The sequence below is a fragment of the Equus quagga genome, chromosome 2 (genome assembly GCF_021613505.1).
Source record: "Equus quagga isolate Etosha38 chromosome 2, UCLA_HA_Equagga_1.0, whole genome shotgun sequence".
NCBI lineage: Eukaryota > Metazoa > Chordata > Mammalia > Perissodactyla > Equidae > Equus > Equus quagga.
The window spans coordinates 101,774,601-101,793,801 of NC_060268.1; the positions used below are offsets into that span (position 1 = coordinate 101,774,601).

Below are 19,201 nucleotides of genomic sequence, written 5' to 3' on the forward strand. Positions count from 1 at the left end.
TTGGGTGGTCAAGAACAGAGAAGCCCAGGGCTACCACACCTACCAGCAGGAAGGTGGGGCCCTGGGCCCTGCTCTACGCCCCCCCCAGGATGGGGCCAGGTGGCATTCCCAGAATAGCCTGGCACCTGCCCCTCTTCTCCCCCTCCCCAAGGGGCACCAGGGGCATGGAAAGCAGGAGGCAGGTCACAGGGATGGGCCACGCCATGCAGAAACCCCGAGACCTCCGAGAAGGGCTTGCTCCATGTGTGGGATCCTCAAGGACAAGCCCCCGCCCTCTGCCCCTGAGCCCAGAACACGGAGGCCTCCGGGAATGGGGTATCGGGGGGGACCCCAACTTCCCCTTTGAGTGTCTCTATCCCCATGAGCCTCTCCCCTCACTGCTCAAGGCCTTGATCTAGGTATACACTTCTGGGCCCCAAAGTGTCCTATATGGTCCCCATCCTGTACCCCCTGCCTGCCCTAGGGGCTCAGTCCCCACAGCCTGGGCCACCTCTGCCAGGACCACAGAGAGGAAACTCTAAGACCCCGGCAGACCTCACCAGGCTGTCAGCACCCTCCTCCTCCACCTATGCCCAGCAACCCCAGACAGCTCAGCTCCTGCCGTTTCACACCTCTGAGCCTTTGCTCATGCTGTTCCACCAGCCGGAGTGCCTGCCTCCCTTCTGAACCTGACAAACCCCTATTCCCCACTTAAGCCTCAGCTCAGGAGTCACTTCTTCCAGGAAGCCTCCGCTGGTTGCTCCCAAGCCCAGGCTAGGTTGGGCACCACATCTGTGCTCCCACAGTCCCTGGCTGGCTTTGTTCTCAAGTAGCACGGATCACAATCTTAGCCCGCTCGCCTGTCCCTGCCACACCCAGCTCCTGGCCCCAGCACACAGGATGGGCAGCCCGCCAGGGCTCTCCCAGAGAGTGGTCTTGGCCAGACTAGAAACCACCCCCTCAGCCCTGGCCAGCCTCACACCCCATAAGGAGGCTCACATTTCTTCCTTGACCTCCGCCACCTGCTTTCTCCAGCTGAATTAATAATTTTAAAGTCATTACGTCCAGTAAACCGTAACCAATTAAGTAAGGACTAGTGGTGGCCTCTGAGCTGCACAGCCCCGCCTCTGCCCCGGCCTGTGTCTGCAGGGCAGCTGGGTGGGGGCCTGATCCCAGGGCCAGCCTTCAGGGGCCCAACCACCCCAGGGCAGAGATAAACCTCTCTGAGCAGCCAGCCGCCTAATGAGACTGTCAGGGGACTCCTTAACGAGATTAGGCCAGCCTAGCTCTACGTCGCAGTGTGTGGAGGATTGCTACTCAATTAGTCATGTTCAGAGAGGGGCAGACACTGCCCAGGAGGCTGCGGGAGCCCTTGCCGATAAGGCAGCCCCTCCTGGCATTCCCAGTTCTGCAGTGGCCGGCCCAGCCTCCTGGGGTGCACAGTAGCCTGGGGCAGTGTCCCCCCCTCCCCTGGGACAGAGGATGAACAGGGCGGCCTGGGGCGTGGGGCAAAGCCAGGTGTCTGGCTGCCGGCCCTGTCCCCTCCCTCTCCCTTGGAATCTGGGTGAGCTCTCGGGTGGTCACAAATGGGCCATCGGGATAAGGGAGCAGAGCCCCCGGGCGACATTAGGTGCATGGGGATGGGAAAGACCCGCCCTGGTGGGGAAAGCTGAGTCAGGCCAAGAGCATCCTGGCTACCTATAAACTGGGGGCCAAGTGCGTCAGGCCAAGCCCCTGTGCCCCACCCTCCTCCTGCAAGCAGGGCATTCCCGATGCACACAGTGGGGCCGCGGGGGCACTGCGGTCACCCCAAGAACTGCAGGAGCCAAGGTGGCAGTGAGCTGCACCTCCTGAAGATTAGGCCCTGCCTCCTGTCAGGATTTGGGGCTGCAAAGGGAGATCAGGTCACTCCACACGCACGGGGACCCTCAGACATCCCGTGGGGGAGGGGTGGGCTCAGGCCCCAGGTCGCCTTCCCCTCCTCCCAGGCTCCTGCCCCTGCCCACCCAGCTGGCCTCGACTCCTTCACTGCCCCACACCCACCCGCAGCTCAGCTCACTCACCCCACGTGCCTGGCACACAGGCTCCCCTCTCTCTGAGCGCCCCCCCGGCTCAGGCCAGCACACGCATCCCTCCCCAGAAAGCCTTCCAGAACTGCCCAGCCCCAAGTCCCGTCCCCTGGCCCACGGCCCACGAGTGGACACAGGGCAGAGCTCAGAGCCTGGCTCCTCCCCCTCCTAACCCCACCCACCCCAGAGAGAGGGTTCAACCCGGCACAGCACGGTCTGGGATCTCCTGGAGCCTGCTGCATAGGAACGTCCTGTCATGGGGGTGGCCCCAGGGCTTCCAGTCCAATCCCAGTCCCCAGTGCCCCATGGGCAGAGATGCCGCACGGAGCAGCTGCTCTCCCTCCCTGTGGGTGGCAAAGGGAAGGTGCAAGGGTGCCAGTGCTGCGGGCCGGCAGCCCCTCTCCTCCGCGGGGACACCCCCTCGTCCGCTCTGCCCCTTGCACTCTGGGCTCAGGGGCTGGGCGGCCTCAGGCCTGGCCAGTCAGGGCATCCCACTCCCCTGGCACCAGGACTGATTTGGGGAGGAGGCCTTCCCAGTGCCAGGCAATGAGCAGCATGCTGGGACCCTTGTGAGACTTTAAATAGTCCCGCTCTTCCCTAAAAGAGGGAGGGACAACCGGGCCCTGAGTGAACCAGGCTGCCTGAGAAGGAAGCCTGGGGAAGGGGGACAGGGACCAGGGTGTGGAGATGGAGGCAGAGTCCTAGGGCTACCATGTGAGCCCCTGGATCCAGCCATGCCTGAAGTTACACACCTTCAGGTCTTACCTATTACAAAGCCTAATAAATATCCCGTCTTGCTTAGGCCAGTACGGGGTTCTCCGATGCCCACATGATGACTGTGGCTAGTACAGAGGGTGCTTTCAGACCCTCAGCAGGCTTCCCTATGTGAGGTAGGGCATGGTATTCCCAGATGGTCCTATTTAGCATTTCCACAAACCCATAGGGGACAACAACTTCCTCCCAGGCCGGGAGAGGCAGAAACTTGCCACACACCCCAGGGCACCATGGCTAAGCCATCTTGCCACAGTCCCAGGAGGGTCATCATAGCACAGCCCTTGAAAGCCACTGGGGGGATGATCCCTGGACCACCGACCAGTGTGGGGAGGGGGGGCCGAGGTCTCAGCCTGTCTACAGATGTGTGACTGTCAGCTCGTCAGGACACCCAGGCATGCCCTCCCATGTGTTTGGCAGGCCCACACATGTATGTGCCATAGGTACAGTCAGACAGCCACTCAACAAACACTCGCTCCAGCCCTGCAAGTGCCTCGGAGTCCTGAGATGCAGAGCTCAGGGTGCCTGCGCTCAGAGACCTCACAGGCACCAAACTAAGACACATGGGAGATGTGCAGGACAGCAGGGCAGCAAAGAGGAGGCCCGGCCCCCCAGGAAGGGAGCAGAGCAGCCAGAGAAGGCCTCCTGAAGAGCACACTGAGCAGGAGACTGAAAGGTGATGGGAAGACTAAGGCAGGGGGGCAAGTGGGTAGATGCAGTCAGGGGAGGGCAAGGCCCCCTGTGCTGGCACAGCAAGGGCACCAGGGCATGTGGCAGGGACCAGGCTGGAAACCCGGCCAGGGCCAGACCACGAGAACTCAAATGCTGCACACAGGCAACACCCTGCAGGCCGTGACCCTGGGGGCCCGGCCAGATACCCGCGTCAAGAAGATGCCCTGCTGGGCTGCGTGCAGGTGCCCGAGCTGGCGTGTGCAGTGCACGTCTGTGCATATGTGCAGTGTCCAAGAGGCGTGACTGGGGCGGGCCAGCATGCAGTCCCATGTGGCCATACCCCGCCCCCTAGAACTCTCCCGGTGCTGATCAGTGGGTACCGTCCTCCCTCTAAGCAGGTTCACGTCCTCGACAAGAGCTGAGCAGCCACACGCTCGGACCCACCGGGCTTCTCCTGATGAGGCTTCGACCATTAACAACAAGAGCACATCAACGCCCTCCAGCCCCTGCTCATAGGACGGGTCTGGCTCCTGCTGCCTCAGAGGCCAGCGCAGCGGGGCTGGCGGCCACAATCCTGTACATGGGCTCCAGCCCCTGGAGCGCCCGTCGAAGGGGTGCTGGTGGGCATGTCGGCAGATCCACTCGCCACCAAGCTCGGAGCTGCTGGGCTCCCCCATCCCAGAGCTGCAGCTGGGTACCAGCGACACCTCTGCCCTTTCACAGGCCATCACCAGGGGCCTATAGCAGAACAAGGCTGCCAGGCGCCCCGCATTCCCTCCCTGGGTGGCACCGCCTAGGCGACCGTCTGTGAGTCCTCTGTGCTGAAGGGAGGAGGAACAGAGAGGGCTCTAGGCCCCCAGCAGACAGCAGCGTGCTGAGTCCCGTCCACAAGAGCATGCACAAGGACAGAAACAGTGCGTGTGACCGAGTCAGGTGTGGAAACACAGCCAACTGGTGGCATGTCAGTGATGCCCACCTGATGAGCCCCTGTGTCCCATGGGTGCTGCTCAGTGGCATGGCGTCGAGCCACAGAGCAGGCAGGGAGCCTAGTGGCAGGGTTGGGCTGGGCCTAGCCCACAGAACGTTTCTCTCTTTTTTTCTTTTTATTTATTTTTTGGTGAGGAAAATTGGCCCTGAGCTAACATCTGTTGCCAATCCTCCTATTTTTGCTCGAGGAAGATTGTCGCTGAGCTAACATCCATGCCAATCTTCCTCTATTTTGTAAGTGGGATGCAGCCACAGCATGGCTTGATGAGCAGTGTGTAGGTCCACGCCCAGGATCTGAACCTGAGAACCCTGGGCCAGCAAAGCAGAGCGCAGGAACTTAACCCACGACACCACCAGGCTGGCCCCTGGAGCATTTCTTCAGAGAGCGAAGGCAGCACAGGCCCCCTGCAGGCTGGCTCTGGCCGGGAAGGAGAGCCAGCCCCCTGGAAGGCATGAGTGACAGTCACAAAGCTCTGAGCAAACTGGACTTTCAAGGCGTCAATGTAAAGCTGCATAGTGGAGTCAAACAGCCAACCGCACACGCTCCGGGTGGGGACGTCTGATGCATCACCCTTTCTTGAGCAGGAGCGCCAGGGCCAGAGGACCAGAGGCTCCCCCAGGACCCCAGGGAGGGCGATGCTGAGAACCAGCACTCGATCAAGGTGCATTAACATCAGCGGAGCATCCAGAACAAGCAGAGACCGTCACTCTCCCTCTGCCTGGTCAGACGACATTGTGAGGAAAATAACTGTGGCTCCCGTTTACCCGAGCACCTCCTTGGTGCCAGGCACCGGCTAAGTCCTCTACAGACATTATCTCTTTTGGTCCTTAAGACAATCTGTTAGGGGAGGTGCCATTGTCCCCATTTGACAGGCAGGAAAGTGGAGGTCTGCAAGTGAAGCCCCCTGTCGAGGCACATCGGGGACGCTGTGTGTGAAGCGGGCAGTGACGATTGAACGCATCCAAAAGAGAATCGGGTGAGAAACAGCCAGGCTCCGAGATGTGCAGCCTGAAAAAGTACAGAAGGGGCCCAGCGGCTGTCATCTACAGGGCCGTGGGGGGCAGACAACCCCCGCTCAGCACGACGGCGGTCAGCGATGAGACCCAGCATCCGCAGAGGCACAGGGAGCCCATCTGAGGCCCTGGAGGGGCAGGGCTGGTCCACACTCCCTCAGTTAGCACTCCATGCAGCCTCTGGCCCCAGGGTAGGGTTTGCCAACCACCCATCCCCTCCTGTCGCAGTCAGCCCAGCTGCCATAACAAAGCACCACAGACCGGGTGGCTTCAGCGACAGACATTTCTCACAGTCCGGAGGCTGGCAAGTCCACGATCGAGGAGATTCGGTTCCTGGGGAGCGCTCTCTTCCTGGCTTGTAGAGGGCCAGCTTCTTGCTGTGTCTTCATGTGGTGGAGGGAGCGAGCTCTCTGGTCTCTTTGCATAACTAATTCCACCATGAGGACCCCACCCTCAAGACCTCATCTCAACCTAATGACCCCCAAAGCCCCCCTTCCAAATACCATCACACTGCGGGGGGTGGGCTTCAACATATGTATTGCAGTGGGGGAGGGGTGACACACAGCCATTCAGTCCATAGCACACTGGACATCCCTGGGCCTGGTCCTCGCCTTGTGGGGCCCTCCCCCACCTCTGGACACCAGAACCCTGTGATGTCGGCTGACCCTCCTGGATGGGACCACAGGAGGGCTGCTCCCACCCTCATCCCACGGACACGATGCCAAGGTGCCACAGGGGACACCAGTGAGGGAGGGCCCAGGCTGCTGCGCACAACCTCCTCCTGACCTTGGCCAAGTCAAGTGGCCACCACCAGCATGACCATCTCATTGGGGTGAGCTCCAGGGGGTCCAGGGTCAGGACCACACATCTCAGCCCAGATGTGTCCAGGAGGGGAGGGGAAATGATATTTATTGAGTGTGCCCCATGAACCACGCTGTCTTAGAGTTGAGATACAACAGGGCACAAATAGATGGAGTCCCTCCTTCTCGCAGCCTACAGCCTCCCAGAGACATTGCCAAACACAGGGCGAGGGGAGCACGTGGCAGGGCCAGCCTTGTCTGGGCCCTGGGGGGCTCCCTGGGGATGCCGCATCTGACTGAGACCTGAAGGAAACCCAGGCGGAGGGGAAGAGGGCGGGGCCTAGAGGGGCTCCAGGCAGCAGCTGGAACCACTGGCTCTATCTGCTAAACCTGCAGCATGGGTGTCTACAAAACACACACTCTCACACACACGTATACTAGCACATGCACATGCACACACTCACATATACTCACACACATACCCACACACACCTGCACACACACAAACACATGCAGGGAAGGGGCGCTCTGCTCAGATCCCACTGATGCCTGAGGATCTGCTCCACCTCCTACACAGCCTCCCCTCCTCGGCACTGCCCACCACACACCCTCCCTCGGAGGCAGGAGCACGCCCCCTGCCCCTGCCTGTCCCTGGAGGAATGCTGGCCATACGCGCCCTGAGCAGCCCCAGCTCAGCGCTGTGGGACATGCGGGTCAGGCCTCAGCCCTCAAGAGTCTTCATCAGGTTTGCAGGGGAAGCCCCAAGCTGAGGCTCCGGCTTGGGGTTCGGTGACAGGGAGAGACGCCCCCTCAGAGCTCGAGGCCCAGGGTGGCGGCCTGCAGCAGTCAGGGTGGCCCATCAGATTGTCTGGACTCCCAGAGCCCTGGGGGTGAGTTGAGTGAGGGCAGGTGTGCTGGGGGCCACCCCCGAGTAAGGAGGAGCAGCATGGGACGTCTGCGTCCATGACAGGGAAGGCGGCAAGGGCCCTGGGGCCGAGTCACAGCCACCTCAGCATCTGGCGCCAGCCCCCAGATGGGCACCATTGAGACAAGCACTGGGAGCCCAGCCCAGCAGCCAGTTCAGGTCTCGGACCAGAGCCTAGAGCATGGCCCGTCACCCCCTCACTGTGCCTCTGGGGGCCCAGACAAAAAGACGGGAGAAAGCCCCCAGCCCCAGGCCAGGGCAGAGCCATGGCACGACCCCCCGGGCACGGCCCCTGCACCGAGCAGGGGAGCCACGCAGGAAAGGGAGAGTGAGGGGGTAGCCTCCAGGCCGGGCCAGCGCCAGCACGGGGACCAGCTGAGCTGAGAGCTCCAGCCAAGGGCAGGCTGGGGAAGGGGTCCAGCCTGCAGGGCCCATGTCTCTGCCTGACCTGAGGGCTGGTCGCACCCAGAGACCAAGGGGTGTCATGTACCCCTGGCAGGGGCCCAAGAAGACAGAACAAACAGTGGCCAGGACACGGAGAGGACAAATGCCTAGCAAGCATGCTATGCTCCCACCTACACCCTTAACCCCAGCACGAAGAGGAGCATACCTCTGCTGGGCGCCCCCATGGACTGCCACTTACCGACAGCCTCCTTCTTGCCAGACAGACATCACCTCTCTAGATCCATCACCACAACCCCGAGGCAGCCCCACTCCACAGACTTTGAGACTGAGGTTCAGAGAGAGCGAGTGACCTTTCAAGACCACACAGCTAATCAGTCACAGAGCCGGGATTTGAACCCGGACCCGCCTGACCCCTTTCCATCAAATAGAGCCAGTTATGCTTGCCCTGTGGCCAGCTCCTGGGAGCCAGATTCTGGCCACTCTGCATGTTCAGAGCAGCAGAGCTGCAGCAAGATTGCTATATGGTGCGGCGACATCGGCAGGCTCCGGAGCCCCGGCCACACAGGAGGCTCCAGGCTGCCTCCATGTGAGCCAGAGCATCAGTACCAAGCTCCTTTCCAGCTCTCCTGGGATACCCAGCAACGAAAGGACTCAACTCCAAGTTGTGCTACATGATGTCGGGGCTGGGGGAGGCTGCCCAGCCCAGGGCGGGAACTGAAAGGAGCCAGGAGCCCCTTGAGGCCATGCAGGCTGGCAACACGACAGCCATCCCCACCCCTCTGCTTGGCCCTTGGCGAGGCAACATAGCGCACTTCCTCAACTGGCCCTCACGGCTGCCCTCTGTGTTGGCACTGCCATCTTCCAGTCAAGGACACCGAGGTGACCTGCCCAGAGTCAAACAGCAGAGCAGGGATAGGAACCCCAGTCTGTCCAGGGCAAGCCCCCTACCCCCAACTGGGCTGCTGGGCACCATGTCCATTCTGGTGCCGAGGCATGGGAGGGCCAGGCCAAGCACCAGCCAGGGACAGGCCCAGAGCAGGCAGACGGAGCTGCAGCATCTGGTGGCCTCTGTCTGGCTCTGGCGAAGGACTGATGCAAAGGAAGTGACCTGGGTAGACTGGGCCGGCCAGGGCCACATGTCCCAGGTCTGGCCGGATGAGGAGGCACCACCTGGGCTAAGGAACAAGCTGGGCCCCCAGCGGGCAGCCCCTGGCCTCACCCACTGGAGCCTGCCCCGCCCACCACTTGGGCCCAGAAACAGATAGAAGGGGGCCATCTAATCACTCCCAGCCACCTGCCTGCACTTCAGGCCTGAAGGAAGGACCTGGGTCTTTCTCTTCCCGACCCACAGCCATCAGCCAGGAAACTGGCAGTTTTCAGGTGAGGAGGAAGGCCTTGGAGGACCCAGCACCTTCCTGGGCCCCATGCCTGTCAGAGGCCAGACCCCTCAAGAAAGAGGCCATCTCCATAGCAAGAGAGAGGGCTGCTGCTGTGTGGGAAGGCAGGGCGAGGAGGCCATGGGGCACAGGCAGGGGGAGCCTGTGGGAGGAACAGGGCCACAGGGAGCCAGGGCTGGGGACCCAGGCTCCTGACTTCCCACCACACCAAAGGGCTGCCCAGAGCTTTCTGGAGCAGAGGGACAGTAAGTGAGTGGGCAAAGGGGAAGTGATGGGAGCCAAGGATTTGGACCCACCAGGATCCAGCACCTACAGGTGTTTTGGCTTTCTGTTTCTTTGTTGCTGTTGTCATTTTAACAAGTCACCAAGGCAATGAGGGGACTGTTCGGACACAGAGAGGGTAGTAGGTATTTGGGTAGTTCACCAAATATTTCCAGGTCTCTCCCTTCTGGGTGCATCATAGGACTGTGCTTCCTGGATCCTTAGGACCGGCTGGGACCACATGACTAGTTTCAGCCAATAAGTCATAAGCAGAAGTGATGCACGTCACGTGCGGGCTAAGCTCCTCCCCAGCCCCAGCTCTCTTTCCCTCTGGCACAGCAACTAGCAATATTCAAACTGAGCCACCATGCTGAGCCAAGCTCCAAGCCGACCAAGGATGGACACACAGCATGAGCAGGAGATGACATTTTGTGATGTTAAACCACTGAGATTTGGGGGTGTTTGTTACTGCAGCATAACTCGGTCTATCCTGACTGATACAAAGGGAATCATGGAGCAAAACCAATGGGTAGGAGGAAACAGGCACTCCCCTGGTTAGCCAAGTCCAAAGGGATTCACAGCTGGGGTCAGACCGGCTTAGTAATGATCTGGGAACAAGCAGTGCAGACTGAATGTTCCAAGTTTTTAGATGACAGCACTTTCTGGGTAGTGAAAAGGCCAAGCAAAGAGGGAAGATGGCTGCAGGGGAGACAAGACTAAGGGATCTTGACCTGGTCACTACAAGAATTTGGAAAGAATCTGTCCGCCCTTCCAAGATGTGGGTCTGAGTGCTAAGGGACAGCCTTAGCTGTCTTCCAAGAAAAATCTGGAGAAATGGCCCAACATGCAGCTTGAGACTGGGAGGTTGTTCAAGTTCCCATGTCACCTGGAATGGGAACAGGGGCAGCTCAGAGGCAGCACGAGGATAAGTGCCTCCTAGACCCCTGGCCTCTTGCCCACACACCTGGCGTGACACGCCATCTGTTCACAGCCAGTTAAGCCCAGCCTCCCAATGTGGGGGGCAAGGCCACGGCAATAGGGAGACTAAAAGGGAGCCTCTAGACTCCAAAATATGAGGCCGTGGTGGGACAGGAGCATCATCTATAAAGTGAGAAAGTGTGTGTGTACATGTGTGTGCATGCATGTGTGTGCACACACAGGAGTGAGCCTAGAATGATGGAGAACTCTGAAGCCTGTGAGTTCAGCTAAGGGAAAATGGAAGTCATTCCATTCACAGCCACAGGCTTGTGAGGAGTCCCGAGGGGGGACTAGATGGTTCCCCGTCCCCAGCCCAACTCTAGCGAGGGGCCATCAGCACCTACAGCCGTGGCCACGGCCATCTTCCAGCCTGAAGCATCGCTGGCAGCAGCCCCTGGGGGAGCCACAAGAGCTCTGTGTGGCAGGCAATTAAGGCTGACCTGTGCAGGGGCCCCACCTTGGGCTGGAGGTGGGCAGGGTGGAGGACGAGGGAAGGAGGGGGGTTCGAAGAACCTGCCCCGGCAGAAAACTGAGGCCATGGGCCTGCATGGTGGCACCAACTTACAGTCAGACTACTCAAGAAGCAGATTCCTCTAGGCACTTCCTTAGGCACAAGCAGGTTCCGCGCCCAGGGGAGGAAGACGGTGTGTCACTGGAGAACACAGGGAAGTCTTGGGAGGCGTGCAGCCTTACAGCGTGCATCTCCAAAGCGAGTTAGTAGATACGGAAACATGGCCGTGCGTCCCAAGTAACTCTAGCAGGTCTGGCTAAGATGAGAGGGTGCTACCCAGCGAGCAAGAGGGCAGTCATCCGTGTAGAAGAAAGTGGGAGTGGACAACATGCACTGGCTTCGACAGACACCGACAGGTGTGCCAACGGGATAGCAAAATAATGGCCCATAGAGACATCCACATCCCAAACCCCAGAAGTGTGACTATATTAGGCTTCATGGCAAGGACATGAGGTTGCAGATGGAATGAAGATTGCTAATGAGCTAACTTTAAGATAAGGAGATTATCCTGGCTGATCCAGGGGGCCCAGTGGAATCACAAGGGTCCTGGGAAGAGGGAGGCGGAAGAGTCAGAGATGGAGGGGGAGGTGTGAGGACGGAAGGGCTGTGAGAAGGACCCCGCCCACCCCTGCTGGCTGTGAAGATGGAGGAAGGGGGCCCAGGAGCAGAGGAAGGCAGGCGGCCTCTGGACCCTGGAGGCTCCTGGAGCCTCCGGAAAGAACCAGCACTGCTGACACCCCGATTTTAGCCCAGGGAGACTCATGGCAGGCTTCTGACCTGCAGAACTGTAAGATGATAAACTTCCATTTTCAACCAGCTAAGTTTACAGCAAAATTTGTTTCAGCACCAAGAGAAAAATAATGCCGCTGAGTGGACGGGAATGATGGTGGTAGGCCGACAGGCATCTTTAATGACACTAACATCCCACTCAGGGAGACCCTGACAGTGTCTCTGGGCCAGGGACCAATAAAGTCGCTCCCAGAGAGAAGGGTGGGTCTGCCAGCAGGGGCTGCATGGATACGGCCTCAGTGACCACATCCTTCTGAAGGGACGCTAAGGAAGATGCCAGAGGCATCAAAGCTCAGGGAGGGAGCCCATCTAGCAGCACGTTTATATACCAGCATGGCACATGAGGGGCAGGGTGACCACCGAGCAGTGACCAGTATAAACTGACCAAGACCATCAGATGGCCATCGACCAGCTCCCTGTGCTTTAGTCTCAATTTATTTCATTGTTTCCTTGTTTTATTCTGTGAACACCAAGCTATACTTGGGTGATTTTTACCTTGTCTTCCTAAAATGCATTTGTGCTTATTGTAACTATAAGGAATATTGCCTCGCATACATTCCTTTTTGCTTCCTCTTCCCTAAATTGTTATCTTTCCACTCTATGACAGATATAGCTACAGCATAACCAATAACTTGAGTCTTTTACTTACAGGAAACGATAATACTATGAACGCAACAGACTCGCGTTCAGCCAGTCCTTTTATGCATTTATGAATTTATCCAGTCTTCTACTTGAGCAGGCACTTTAAAACACTATGAAATTTTTTTTAACAAATTAGGATCTTTCCTAGTACCTAGAAGACAAATCTTCACACTTATTGCTAATATGGACTTCGCCAACTAAATCTAAGATACGTTTTAGAGATGTAAATATCATCCGTGTTATCATTTGCTAACTTTAAATCATCATCAAATACATATTTCATTAAATGTGACCCATTCTTTCACATAAACTGACCAACTGTCTTAAAAGGCAGTTTGTAAGGAGCTTGGACAAATTCAGCCAGAAGAAATTGTAGATATAAATCTCAGGACCAACGAATCAAAGTAGACTTTCTTGTTTTCTTTAGTAATACTTGAGCACATCTCAGCATAAATGATCCCATTTAAAAAAAAAATAAGTTGTTTTGAATATTGAAAAATATATGCAGCTGCTAAAAGTAATGTTTACAAATACTTCATAGTGATTTCAGAAAAAGCCAATAATATGTTAAATGAAAAAAGCAGGTTACACGACTGAACAGAATGAGAGCTCTCGGCATTTATAAAATACAGTGGGGGAAAAAAGACTAGAAGGAAATAACAGTGGTAGGATTCAGAACAATTTTGTTCTGTCCTGTGATGCTTTTCTGCACCTTCCACATTTTAGACAATGAGCATGCACTGCCCTTTTTCTTTTTTACATTTTTAAATTAATTCATGCTTCATTGTAGCAATGTTTTTTTTTTTTATAATCGGGGGAAAAAGTTAAATAAAAAGCTGGAAATGAAAAGGTCAGTTAGGGTCCACTCTCAAGGAATTCGCTAGCTTAAGAAATGATGCAGCTGAAAATAGCAACAGCCTCAAGAGAAGCTGAGATGGATTCACTGTGGGGTCAAGGAACGGAGAGGGAATTCGTGTTTACCAAACACCTATCGCAGGCCTCCTGCAGACAATTCATACATGTCTCATCTCATTTAACCCCCACAATAATCCCAGGAGGCAAGTACTATGATTATTCCGTTTAACAGCAACAGGAACAGAAGCTCAGAGCAGAGCTGAGAGACCCCGAGGTCACACAGCACGTGAGGCAAACGGGATTTGAACCTGGTTTCTGGGCTCCAGCAGCCAAGCTCATATCCTGGCCTGGTGCTGCCTCTCAGGCCAAAACAGGGGCAGCATCACCTCAACCCCAAATGCACTGGGAGGTCAGTGGGAGCTGGTCCAGTCCACGATGGAGACTGAAGCCAAGTCTGCCTTTGCCCTTCACCCTTGGTCACTTCCACTCCCCGGGGAGTCTTTTCCTTTCCCACCCAGACTGTGTCTACCACCCGTGTCCTGGTGCAATGACTGTCCGGACCCAGGAGCGAGATAAGGCATCCGTCAAGCAGAGCCACGCCATGGGATGGACAGTACCCCATAAAGCACAGGAGCAAGGACACCCAGCCAGCTGAGCACCTGCCCAGCCAAGCCCCAGGCTAGAGAGAAGGAGCCTCTGAGCACTGCTGGGCACTCCCCGAGACCCTCCCTCCAGGGGCTGGCTCCTCCCATCCCTTGTACACATCCAAGGGCTGCACAAGGTCACAGATAAGAGTGTGAATTTCTGCCCACACGGCTCAGAAGTTGCAAGCGTAAGCCAGCTTTACCCGGCACACACTCTCTGGGCAGCAGACAGGCCACAACACCTGGCCAGTATCCCCTTTACCTGGACAACAGTCAGCCATCACAATCCCACTCCCCAGTCCTGGGCATACACACACACTCACTCTTACACCCTCTGAGACTGTCAGCCTGCCATCCTTAGAGCCTGGGACACTTTCCCAGTTACCCGATTAGAGACACTGAGACCCAGGAAAGCAAAGTCTCAACCAGAAAAGGCCCCTGGTGGAGCCTTGTGCCTCCAGGACAAAGACACACTGGGGCTCGAGGGCTGAACAGCCCAGACCTATGTGTTGTTTGGCTTGTACTGTGTTGTTTAAATGGCTTGATTAGTTGACATCAGTTAAAAAGCAAATTTTACATTTAAGTCCAGATCAGGGGCTCCTCTTTTAAAAAAAAAAGAAAAAAGAGCACATCTATAACACTAGGATTTTCATTCCCAAATGGCAAAATCAGCTGAAGCTGTGTAACAGCTGCTCCTTTTAACAGAGTTGACCTCTCCAGACCCCCGCACTCCAGGTCCCACAGGGCCCAGCTGCCCAGTTTACCCACGTGCATTGCCCACCTGAGACGGCCACCTGTGCAAGAGCATCATCTTCAGTCCCTGGGGAACTGCTGATGGGGGTGGACAGGCATCATTCAGGGTCAAAATGAATGAGCACGGAATACCCCACACTGCAGGGTGGGAGCCGGTGGAAGCAAGGTATGTCCACAGAGATGGTCGAGAGCCAAACCGGTGTAAGGAACACAGGCAGGGTCCCCTCACATTGTGAGCCCCCCGGTGCAAGAACTATGTGTTCTGTGTGCTCAGCTCCCCAACACAAAGAACGAACGTCCACAGACACAAGTCTGCAGGGACAGTGTCAAGGGAGCAGGAGGCGTTGTAAAAAGTGTGGCATGGAACTGGAAAAGTCTGTGTCACCCTAGATCCCCACCCCAATTAGGGTCACTCCTGCCTAAGGAGGCCCCGCCCTCGCCTGGCTGGAGCCCACCGCATGCACCTGCAAGGAGTTGTGAGGAGGGCACACAGAAAGGAAGTCCAGGGTGGGGTACGGGGGTGCAGGGACTGCTGGTGAGACACAACCAGCCACCCAAGTAGGACAGGGATTCCTCCTCCTCGTACCCCACTGGACATCAGATAACGGACATCTGCCAAGGCTAGAGGCAGCAGTTCCCATGATGGGCGACACCAGCCTCGTCCCACTCACCACCACCACAAACACACTCAGGACCCCAGCTTGAACAACCACCTCAAGACGTCCTTGGACCTTCAGGCCCCAGAGCTGGACCTTCTCCCTCCCTGCTGCACCCAGGAATAGGTGACTCCCAAGCACAACCCTTCCAGCACAAAGGTCTCCCCAGCTCCACCTTCTGGACCCAGACCAGAGCCTTCTCTGAGTCACCCTATCCTTGCGGGTACCCAAGAGACCTGCGGCCAACCTATAATCCATGGCAGCAGGGGACTCTGGGCCCAGCAGACCCGGGGAGGGACAGCTGGCCTGGAGCCCTCAGCCAGCCCCGCTCCTCCCTACACCCACTGCCCCATCAGCTCCTCCTGGGAGGACTCCCTGCATCCCGTGCCACCAGCCGTGCCTCTCCATCCTCAGCACTCCAGGGCGAGGGCCTCAGAGTTCAACCCATGGATATGGGCAGCAAGGCAGAAGAGAGGCAAAGGGACCAGGGCTGGGCTGATGTCAGGGGCGCAGAGAGCCTTAGGCCTTGACCAGGAAGCAGGTGGTGTGAGGGAGGAACTCAGGTTCCAGAGCCCAGCCGCGAGCTGGGTGGGAGGAGGGAAGGAGAGGGGAGAGGAGAGAAAAGCGAAGCTCCCCGCCGCGCACCTGTTGACCCCGCCCGCCCGCAGTCCCGACCCGAGGCTGAGGCTGCGGATCACAGCGGCCCAGGCGCGGGCTAGGATTTGCCCGCAGCCGGGCCTGGTCCATCTCGGCTCCTTTCCTGGTCAAACAGCGCCCACCTCCGGCCCAGGCGGCGGCGCCTCCGCCCGCGGCGGGGACAGCGACAGAGAAACCGGCTCTTCCAAACCCAGAGGAGGAGCGCGGGCGGAGAGACGCCGAGGCCCAGGCACGGAGGGGCCGCAGGGCGCGCAATGCGCGCGTACTGGGCTGCGCTCAGGAGAGGGGAGGCGGCGCGCTCCGGCACCGGGCGCTCCTCCGCTGGCAGTGAAGACGACCCCGGCCCCTCGGGGTCAGGGGAGGTGCAACGACACAAGTACCCGGAACGCAGACACGCCCACCCACAGACACTCGAGAAACAAAGACGGCCCTGAGCCACACACGCCTGCGCGGCCAGCGCCGGGTGCACACCCGCGCCCACCAAGCTGGAAAGGAGCCGCACAACCCCGCAAGGGGCCGGGCTCGCCGCGCTCACAGGCTCTGCGCTCCAGTCCCGCCGCACACAGCAGGCCCGGCGCCACCTCTCTGCTGGGCCGGGTAGGGCGCGCGCGCCGTGTATGGCACCGCAGCTGCCCAAGCGCACGGGGGTCTCCGCGCAGCCGAGCCGTCGCAACCCCGCCGGTCTCCACTGCTGCGCCGCCTCGCAGGCCGCGGCCACTCACCTTCCTGCACAGCCTGGAACGGATTGTTGGCCTCGATGACCTTGATGGAGTAGGTGATCTTCTCGCTCTGCAGGATGTCATCGTTGAGGCTCAGGTCGGAGACGGCCAGCTGGAACACCCTGTCGTCCTTGGCCGCGTTCTCCTCGAAGATGGCACCTGGAGGAGAGGAAGGGTCAAGCCAGGCCTAGAACGGAGCTCCTCCCTCGCCCTCTCCACCCCACCCCCAGCCCCTCGCTGGCCCTGGGGTCATGGTGCTGGCAGAACAGCTGGTGGCCAGGTGGTGGGAGTTATGGACTGAGGTTTCAGCTTGACAGGATAGTTTAACACTCTCATCACCCAGCAGGGGAATATGCCCCCCACGCACAGTGCTCGGGTACACACAGTTGACGTGAGTTACACATGCACGCTGACATGCTTCCACCAGCTCACACACGTCTCACAACCAAGTCACCTCACGTCCTAGCCACGCCCCACATAGTGGACCCAGCCAAGCTGGGGTGGCCTCAGGCAGCACCCAAATGCACTGACATGGCTCCTGAGTCCCATCCCGGGAGCCAGAAAGTTCCCCCACAAGGCAGTGTCACCCGCCCCAATTCCAAAATGGAATGATGATCCCTTCTGCCGGCGCCTCTCCCTCGGAGTAGAGCTCAGCAGCCAGGTCCACAGTGGCTTTCCTGCGCCAGAAGGCTCCCTTACACAGGGGCCTTAAATGACCGGCGGCTCAACCCCAGCCTCGCTCCCGCGCAGCGCTGCCCAGCCTGGCTCTCCGGGCTCCGCCTCCTGCTCTCCATCTCTCCCCACTTCTTCTTCCTGCGTGTATGTTGGGGTGGGGGGAAGACTGTCCCCTAAACCCCTTGCTTTCTGACCGGCAGGGCTGAGGAGCCCAGAAAAAGGCGCTCTTGAGAGGGCCTTCTGGAACTGCCAACAGCCCCTCCAGGGCGGCCTCCAGCTGGTCCTCTGCGCGCTTAGCACAGCCTTGGCCGACTCTGCGCTTCTAGCGGAGGTCGGTGCGACTCGCCAGAGCCTGGCCCTACAGCCTGGGCAACTCTGGAGTTCCCCTCCCCTCGCCAGGCCCGGAGGGTCCCCCACGGTCCCAGGGCTGGGCTAGATGATCTCCCGAGCTGGGGGCTGGGTGGGAGGGGAGAGGCCCCGGTTCCACGTTACACCCAGAACCGCAGTGCTGACCGTGAGGCCCGAGAACCCCACCCGCACCAGGCGGGAAGCGGGTTTGGCCCCGGGCCCCTGCGGGGGGGCGATGCAGCTCACTCAGCCCAAGTCTAGTCCCCCACCACCCCTCCCCATCCCCGCCGGTCCCATTATCCCTGCCTTCTCACGCCTCCCAACCCCCAGTTTCTCGGTGCTCGCCGGTCTTTCCTAACTTCCGGAAAGGCGACTGCAGGGCTCCCCCAAAGCAACCGCTGTCAGCCCCCCAACCCGGCCTAACTTCCCGGGATTCCGCGCATGCTGCTACCAAGTCCCACACACTCCCCCTGCGCGCGCCCCCTCCTCCTCTCCTCTAGCTCATCTTCCCTTTCGGCTCTCTCCTTCCATCCATCTCTTCCCGCTCAGCGCGCGCACACATTCCCCACCCACCCACCCCCGCCGCCGCCCACGCTTCTCGCCTCGGCTCCCACCACCCGGACCGTCTGCCGGCCCCCAAGACTTGGACCACGGGAAACTCTGGGACTGTCCGGGATGGGGCTGCGGTGGCCACAACCAGATAAACACACACCCACACATACACCGAGAGATACACAGACACACACCGGGGGAACAGGCAGACACTGTGTCCACTCTAACAGGCTGACAGACAGTCGTGCACGCACCAACACAGGCTCGGATGGCCTCACACACCCCAACGCCCTCTCGCAGCGACACCAACACGGTCCCAGGCGCGCACACACAGCGACACACGCTGACAACACCCACCCACCCACATTCACACAGGGTTCCAGTCGGGCCTCTCTGATCCTGCCCTGCCAACTTGGGGAGACCCCGGGCCGTGCCCGCCCCCTGCCCCCCGCTGCTGTGAGCTGCGCGCAAGGGCTGGCCCGAGCCCGCCGACGGCCCCTCCAGGGGCGCAGGTCTGGATGCGCGTCCAGCCCCGGGTTCCCCGCAGCTGCGGCCCCAAGTGTCGGCAGAGGCCGCGGGGCCCCCGCGCGGGGACTGGAGCCCCGGGGAGCGGCGAGGAGCCCGCGGAAGCGCGGCGCGGCCCGTGCACAGCCCCTCCTCGGAGCGGCGCGGCCCTTCGGGGGAGCACCGCCCGCCGAGGCCCTCGACCCGGGGAACCTCCAAGTTTGGACGCCGCGCACCCCCCCACGCCGCCGGTGCCCCCGCCCAGCCTCGGCCCGGCCGCCCGCCGCGCTCACCGATGTGGATGATGGAGTCGGCCCGCACCGACACGCACTGGCATATCCAGGGGAGAAGCCACAGCGTCAGCGCTTCCATGTCCCCCCGGCGCGCGGCTCATCCGCCCGGGCCCGGGGCGAGGCCGAGGGCAGCGCGGAGCGGGGAGGCGCCGGTCCCGGTGCAGTCCCGGGCCGCTCCCCGGGAGAGCCGAGCCCGCCCGTGCGTCTTCCCCCGCGCGCCCGCCCCTGCGCCCTGCGCCCGCCCCAGCCCAGCCCAGCCCAGCCCGGCGCGGTCGGGCTCCCGCTCCCGCTCCGGTGGCGGCTGCGGCGGCGCTGGCAGCCCGAGCCCAGGCCGGCGGGGCGGGG

General features: G+C 59.6%; 1 protein-coding gene across 1 annotated transcript in view; it reads right to left on the reverse strand.

Moving 5' to 3' along the window:
* The window catches only part of LOC124235188 (glutamate receptor ionotropic, delta-1-like), a 217,297-nt gene extending 198,251 nt beyond the window's left edge, over nt 1-19,046 (reverse strand). The window contains exons 1-2 of the mRNA XM_046652797.1: nt 18,857-19,046; nt 16,488-16,643 (exon numbers count right to left, since the gene is read on the reverse strand). Coding sequence (XP_046508753.1) covers nt 16,488-16,643; nt 18,857-18,935 — 235 coding nt within the window. The 5' untranslated portion in view covers nt 18,936-19,046. The remainder of the gene's footprint in view (nt 1-16,487; nt 16,644-18,856) is intronic.
* Nucleotides 19,047-19,201: the final 155 nt, after the last annotated feature.